Source organism: Poecile atricapillus, chromosome 32 (genome assembly GCF_030490865.1).
Source record: "Poecile atricapillus isolate bPoeAtr1 chromosome 32, bPoeAtr1.hap1, whole genome shotgun sequence".
Lineage (NCBI taxonomy): Eukaryota > Metazoa > Chordata > Aves > Passeriformes > Paridae > Poecile > Poecile atricapillus.
This window is the reverse complement of record NC_081280.1, coordinates 3433732-3441326: the sequence shown is the minus strand read 5'-3', so window position 1 is coordinate 3441326 and position 7595 is coordinate 3433732. Positions and strand designations below refer to the sequence as shown.

At 52.6% G+C, this 7595-nt stretch overlaps 1 protein-coding gene across 1 annotated transcript; it reads left to right on the top strand.

The window, feature by feature from the left end:
- The first annotated feature begins 612 nt into the window (after positions 1–612).
- Positions 613–5075, top strand: LOC131590204 (olfactory receptor 14C36-like). Its single transcript, XM_058860145.1, has 2 exons — positions 613–872; positions 3920–5075. The coding sequence occupies exon 2, from the start codon at positions 3943–3945 to the stop codon at positions 4873–4875; it is 933 nt and encodes a 310-aa protein (XP_058716128.1). The 5' UTR covers positions 613–872; positions 3920–3942; the 3' UTR covers positions 4876–5075.
- The last annotated feature ends 2520 nt before the right edge of the window (positions 5076–7595 follow it).

Below are 7595 nucleotides of genomic sequence, written 5' to 3'. Positions count from 1 at the left end.
GCTGAGCCCAGGTTTGGCCTGGGCTGAGTTTGGCTGTGGCCCAGCTCCATCCTCCTGCAGGGCTCAGGGCCTGTTGCTGGCCATGGCCAGCCCTGCCCGGCCTCTGTGCTGGCCCAGAGCCCGGCAGAGCCCGGGGCAGGGCTGTGTGTGCAGGCCCACAGGTGCCACGGGCTCTGCAGGAGCTGGGAGAGGCTGCCCAGCAGGGAGGCCATGGGGCACAGAGCCCCAGGGCTGCTGTGGGCACCACGGCACAGGGGCCGTGCCCACCCGCAATGCTCCTGCCCTGGGCTGGGCCTGCCCAGGGGCTGGGGTACCATGGCTGGGCCAGCGGGGCACAAAGGGGCCACGGAGCCGCTGCCGGGGCTGGCAGCAAGGCCAGGCACAGACAAGGAATTGCTGAGCATGGCCTGTGCTGGCCAGGGCTGGCTGTGGCAAGGGCAGAGCTCAGCTGCCCTTGGTGGCTGCAGGAAAAGTCCAGAGCCCAAAGAGCCTCCATGGCTGTGCTGGAGACCAAGGCTGCAGGAGGGAAAGGCAGGGCTGCTGTGGGATGGGGAGGGCATTGAATTCCAGCAGACAACACAGATGGGAGGGTTAGCAAGGCTTGAAGAGAAGCTTCACAAGCCTCCAAGGGGGGATGTTACCAGATGAAAAACCATCTCCAGCTGGTGAGCACACACAGTTCTTGTTCTTCAAAACCCCCTGGCCCATGGAACTGCACCATGCCCATTGTGTAAGAAGGAGAATTGGAAAGCGACCAGCTCCAGTTGTGCCAGCTTTTACCAGTTCACCGGGCAGTCAGGTCTGACTCTGGCATCACCGAGCACCAGGGACCACCAAAGAGACCCCCAGGACAGAAGAACACCGCTGTGAAGGTGAGAGAAAATATGTTAATGATTTCAGAGAAATGATTATCATATGTATGTTTATTCTGTGACAGTCAGTGAATATAGATGTAAAATACAGTCCACAAGCAGGAACTTTCCTGTACCCAGCATGCACGCCTTTGGGAAGAGCTATTCCCCCTTGTGCATCTGGCTGAATAAAGAATGCTGCTTCTCACTGCTCCCTTGCTGTGAAGCAGTTTCTTTTATTTTTTCCCATTTTTGGTAGCAGAGTCACAATGAACCCTCGGTTCCATGATGCCCCATAGTGTCAACATGGTCTCCTTGGTTCTGCAGTGTCACCATGGGCCCTTTGTTCCACGAGGTTCTGTAGTAGAACATGGTCACCTTGGTTCCGTGCGGTTCCATGGTGTCACAATGGGCCAGGGTTCCACAGGGCCTTGCTGTGTCAGAAGGGCCCCTTGGTTCCAAGAGGTTCCTCAGTGTCACCATGGACCATTGGTTCAATGTGGCCCCAATGTGCCAAAATGGATTTTGGTTCTGTGGGGTTCTGCTGTGTCAAAATGGACCCTTTGTTCCATGAGTTTGCCCAGTGTCACAGCTGACTCCTTGGTTCTGTGAGGCCCTGCAATCAGCAAGGCTCTGAAACATCAGAGTAAGTCTCCTTAACACTAATTTGGTGTTTAAGAGGGCATCATTTATTCAGGCCTGAGGTCCAACATGGGGTAACTCCTAACCTGACATGGACATGTGATTCTCCCAGTGTGTTGCTTTTACACAGTGGCTAAATGCATATTACAATTTACCCACTTCCATAAAACCAAACCCCGAGTTCCCAGATTCAGTCCTTGTTTTTCCCATCACTGCACCCTTGAGCCAGATGTCTTCTTGTCTCCCAACCATCCTTGCTGGGAAGGCAGGCCCTGCATGCCTTGTTCCTGTGCTAGAATTTCACGGACATGGTAAAAATTGAATGAACCCTTTTGGTATCAAGGGCAAGGCTTTGTGTGGCCAGGCAGAGGCAGGCAGGACGCAGAGCTGTCAGCAAAGGAAGGGCCCAGCGAGCTGGGGCAGCCGGGGGATGACGACAGCCTGCAGGGCCAGAGGCGCAGGGCATGGACACCGTAGGGCAGCCTGGGCTGGAGAGGGCACAGGGATGGGCAGCAGCTGCAAGGCCCTGCCAGAGGCAACTTGTGCAGCCCTTGCTGATAATCTTTTGTACTCTAAGACCGACTAAAAGAACCACATCATGAATCCCACCTTGCAGATTGTGACACAGTGCCCCGGGAAGAGCCCTGAGCAATGAGGGAGGGACAGCATCTGCCTTGCCAGGGGCTGGGGCTCAGCCCTTGGCCCTTGGCACTCCTGAAACACATCCAGCTTTGCTCAGCACCAGAGACACCTTTCCCTTGCTTCTCCCCAGCTGTCATCAGTGCCTGCAGTGTTCTGCTCTCCCTGGAACCTCGGGACACTTTCCCAGTCGTGTCCCTCAGTGGGACCCATTAAAACTTCAAGAAACTTTGAATTGAAACTTTAAATTGGAGTGCCAATTTAACATTAAGTTAAACTTCTTGAGAAGTTTTTTGAACACTCAGGGACTGAGTCTGGTGGAAACAACACCAAAGCCCTGAGAGGGTCATTAAAATCCTGGTGCTGTTGCTGAGCTGGGCCGAGCTCCTGGCACAGAGGCAGCTCCTGGCAACCAAGAAGAGCTTCAAAAAGACATTTCTCCTGATGAGCAGCTTTTCTCCCAGCCCAGCAGAGCTGAGGGCACTGCCTGCAGCTACCTGGGTGCCTTAAAGCAACTGGAAGGACAAGTCTGAGCTTCTTCATGGAGAAATGCTCCCAGCTGCTGGCACAGTAAGTCTCTGGCTGCAGGGATCTCCTAAAGCTGCCCCATGACAGCACTGACATGACTGTAGGGATGGCTCTGCTGCCGTTTGTGGTTTGGGGAGGATGTGCTGCAGAGCGGGGCTGCCCTGGGCACCCTCAGAGGGACAGGGCAGGACGGCTCCTGCTGCCAGGGACGGCTGCAGGGGCTGAAGCTGGGGCTGCAGCCAGGGCTGCCCAGGGCTGTCCTGCAGAGCAGCTCCTGCAGCCCTGAGGGCTCTTTGCCAGCCCAGGGCATCTGCCACCTGTCAGGGGCAGCTCTCAGCCTGCCTGGGAGCTCCCCGTGGGTGGTGGGGAGAAGTTGGAGGGGGAAGGAGCGACCCCCATCAGGGCAGATTCCTCCTGCTGTGGAGATGGTGCTGCATGGCCAGGGCTGCTCTCAGCTTTCTCCTAAATGAAAGGGCAAGGGGCTGTCAGCTTTGTCTGTGTCACTGAGACTCCTGCACTGTCACCCTGGGCATCAGCAGAGCTGCCTCAGCTCTCCCTCCCAAAGTGCCTCCTCAGCCTCCTCCAGCCACAGCCAGCAGCAGCAGCACCTTGGCTTGCAGCATCTCTGTTTGTCTGAGCTGCCCTTAAGGCCCTGCTGGCAGGGAGATGGCCCTGGGCAGTGCCTGTGCTGGGAGGGGTGTGCAGGGCAGAGCTGAGCCCCCAGGGCTGGGCTGGGCTCAGGAGCACTGGCAGGGACAAGGCTTGGATAGAGAGAAACAGCTCCCAATAGGCACAACTCCAGGCAGAGAGCCAGACCAGCCCTGGGTATCCCTCCCTGTCCAGCTGCACAGAGACAAAAAGATGTCTCAGGAAAATTATTTTGAAATTGGAGCCTTTAAAAAGGCTGCTTTATTTTTCAAGCATGTTTTATGTTTAGCCACCCTGAAACAGAGGAAGGTGTAATGATCAAAGGGCTCCTGTGTGGGACCAGCAGGTCTGAGTGCCCTGGGGCACAGGGAGCCCTGATTTCCCTCTGGGCTCCCCAGTGCTCAGGCTGAGAGCAATGCTGAAAGAGGATTTCTGCCCCTTCACAGAAAGGAACAGTAACTTAGCAGAAAACTCGAGCTCAAAAATACTAAAAAGAACTGAAAGAAATTACCCCAGAGAAAGAGAAGTAATTTTAAGTAAATTTGTAAGAAAATAGCATAGAATTCACTCAAGAAATTCTGTCCCAGCTTTTCAATGTCTTCTTCCAACAGTCCACCATGCCCAGAGTGAAGAAATGTCCAACAGCAGCTCCTTCAGCCACTTCCTCCTGCTGGCACTGGCAAACACGCGGCAGCTGCAGCTCCTGCACTTCTGCCTCTTCCTGGGCATCTCCCTGGCTGCCCTCCTGGGCAACACCCTCATCATCAGTGCCATAGCCTGCAGCCACCACCTGCACAGCCCCATGTTCTTCTTCCTGCTCAACCTGGCCCTCACTGACCTGGGCTGCATCTGCACCACTGTGCCCAAAGCCATGCACAATTCCCTCTGGGACACCAGGACCATCTCCTACTCAGGATGTGCTGCACAGCTCTTTCTGTTTGCCTTTTTCATCTCAGCAGAGTATTTCCTCCTGACCATCATGTGCTATGACCGCTACGTGTCCATCTGCAAACCCCTGCACTACGGGACCCTCCTGGGCAGCAGAGCTTGTGCCCACATGGCAGCAGCTGCCTGGGCCAGTGCCTTTCTCTACGCTCTGCTGCACACAGCCAATACATTTTCCCTGCCCCTGTGCCAGGGCAATGCCCTGGGCCAGTTCTTCTGTGAAATCCCACACATCCTCAAGCTCTCCTGCTCCAAATCCTACCTCAGAGAAGCTGGACTTATTGTGGTTGGTGCCTGTTTAGCTTTTGGTTGTTTTGTGTTTATTGTTTTCTCCTATGTGCAGATCTTCAGGGCTGTGCTGAGGATCCCCTCTGAGCAGGGTCGGCACAAAGCCTTTTCCACCTGCCTCCCTCACCTGGCCGTGCTCTCCCTGTTCCTCAGCACTGGCTTTTTTGCCAACCTGAGGCCCCCCTCCATCTCCTCCCCATCCCTGGATCTGGCAGTGTCAGTTCTGTACTCGGTGGTGCCTCCAGCCCTGAACCCCCTCATCTACAGCCTGAGGAACCAGGAGCTCAAGGCTGCCCTGAGAAAATTGATGACTCTGTATTTTCAGAAGTATTAAACTTTCTTTTTTCTGCTGCAGAGCCTTTTGAATGTAACTCTTTGGAATCTCAGCCTTAGTTTTCCCTATTTGTGCATTTATTCATCGGTAACTTTTGCTACTGTTGTTGTGTGTTTTACAAATACTGTAGTATTACTTTTTGTATTTCTACATGAATATCTACCTTTCTTTTGAAACACAAAGACCTGCAAGAGGTCTGTTCCCTGTGCATTTAAATAAAGTCAAGTGCCTGCCCTGACCTGTGTGTCCAGGTTCATTCCTCAGTGCTTCTCTGGCTCTGCAGTGAATGATTTTGGGTACCTTAACACCTCAAGGGTTCAAGGTTTGCAGGTTAAATGGGCTAACTTAATGCAGTTACTGCTGTGGAAAGTGTTTCATGGTCAACTGGATGTTGTATTAAATGCTTTTCCCAAGTTCCTTGGTTCTCTGTACTTTGCCAGTAAAATTCTGTGTGGTTTTCACCTCTGAGCTCCGTTGGTCAGAGCATGGTGCTGATATCAGCGAGGCTGTGGCTTCAATCCCTGTGTGGGCCATTCACTTGGCAGCTGGAATTGCTGGTCCTTGGGGGTCCCTTGCAACTAAGAATATTCTTTGCCTCTGTGTCCCTTGAGAATATCTGCTGGGGGTTTGTCCCGTGCACCAAAGGCAAGTCAAGGAGCCTTTGGTTGCCGCCATCATTGGAGTGTTGTGGCTGTTGCAGCCCCGCAGGCTCCCAGTGGCCTCTTGTTTCCGTCAGGCCCTGCTGGCTCCCGCTGGCCCTTGGTTCCATGAGGATCTGCAGGGTCCCACAGGTTGATGGCATTTGTCCTTGCTGCCCCTCACATCCCCCTGCCCCACAAACAGCCCCGAGCCCCCCGTGAGGGACAGGCCCTGCTGTGCCAGGCCTGGGCTCAGGGCTTGGCCTTTCTGCTGCCTCCAGCCAGCCAGGGCTTGCTCAGCATTGCAGTTCCTGCTCACAGCCTTTGGCTCCCTGCAGTCCTGGCCTCCAGGATCTGCTCTCCCCACTCCCTGGGGAGCCTTTGCCACTCCCTGCCCTCACTGGGGCCACTGATGCTCCAAGGGACTTGGACTTTGCCTTTGGACTCCTGGAGCAGCTTCTTCACCCTTCTCTCAGTGCCTGAGGCTCCTGGGCTCAGCCCCAAATCCAGCGTGGGGCTGATCCAAGTTAGAATCATGTCCTCACTTTCATTAGCATGAGTTAATGACAAGCTCCTGGTTTCATTACTCCCCATTTTGGCCCCAAATTCCCTTTTTCTTAGACACAAAATGAACCTTTTTGGCTCCAAATCCCTCTTTTGGGACCAAACTGTTCTTTTATTTTTTGCCTAACTCCCCTTTTAGGCAGGAGACTCCCCTTTGTTTTAATCCAAACTCTCACTTTAAGGTCCAAATTGCCACTTTTTGTTGTTCAAACCCCCAGTTTTGGGCCAAACTGTTCCATTTGGGAGCCAAATTCCCCCTTCTGAGTCCACATTTCCCATCGGGGCACCCAAATTCCTTTTTTTTGGTCCAAATTTCTGGGTTTTGTACCCAGTCCCCTTTTGGCATCCAAATTTTCCACCTGAGTGCTCAAATTCTCCTTTTTGGGTCCAAATGTCCCACTTGAGTGCCGAAAATATTCTTTTTTGGCCCCAAATTCCCACTTTTGAGCCCAAATTCTCACTTTTGGACCTGATTTCCCCCTTTTTTCTGGGCCCAAAATCCCATTTTCATCCCAAACCTCCGCTTTTTGCCACAAATTTCCCCCCTGGCTGCCATTGGCTCACCGGAGTTGACCTTTTAGAATCAGACTTTAATATATTTTTAAAACAAAATCTCCTTTTTGGGTCTAAACAAACACTTTTTGTGGCTCAAACCCCCAGTTTTGGGCCAAACTGTCCATTTTGGGAGGCAAATTCCCCCTTCTGGCTCCAAATTTCCCATCTGGGCACACAAATTCCCCTTTATTGGGACCCAAGTCCCCATTTTTGGCCCCAAATTCTTCTTTTTCAGTCCAAATACCCTACCTGAGTGCCCAAATTCCCCAATTTTAGGCCCAAATTCTCTCTTCCTGTCCCAAAAGTCCTCAGTTCAGGTACAAACTTTCCACCTGAAGACCCAAATTCCTATTTTTGGGGCTCAAAATTCCCACTTTTGGACACAAACTCCCTTTTATTCTGGCCCCAAATCCCCTTTGTCATCCTAAATCTCCTTGTCTTGCCCCAAATTTCCCCCCTGGCTGCCGCTGGCTCACCTGGGTTCACCTTTTAGCATCAGACTCCCATTGTTTTAATCCAAACTCTCATTTTTACATCTAAACTGCTCCTTTTTGCCACTCAAACCCCCAGTTTTGGGCCAAACTGTTCCTTTTAGGAGCCAAATTTTCCCTTTTGGGTCCACATTTCCTATCTGGGGGCCCAAATTCACCTTTTGTTGTGGTAAAGTTGTTAGAATGTTGTTAAGTTAGTTTCTGTTAGTAGTTGATAGCTTGAAATGGATCTTTTCCCCTATTTTAGTTGTGATTTCCCCCCCCCACTTCTCTTTCTCCTATTGCTTACCTGAAGTCAGGTTCCCGTGGTCACTGAAGTTTTTCTCCTCAGCTCCAGGGCGAGAGGCCGGATAGAGTAAAGAGAAGACCCTGCTGGCATTTCCAGCTGCTGGAAATTTCGCTAGGCCGGGAAAGCGCGGGGGTGACAGCAGAAAGACCCTTCTTTCCAACCCGGGAGTTTGTAACTCTGTTT

Excerpts from the sequence above, each read along its gene's own strand:
- LOC131590204 (XM_058860145.1), top strand. The coding sequence starts at position 3,943 with ATGTCCAACAGCAGCTCCTTCAGCCACTTCCTCCTGCTGGCACTGGCA.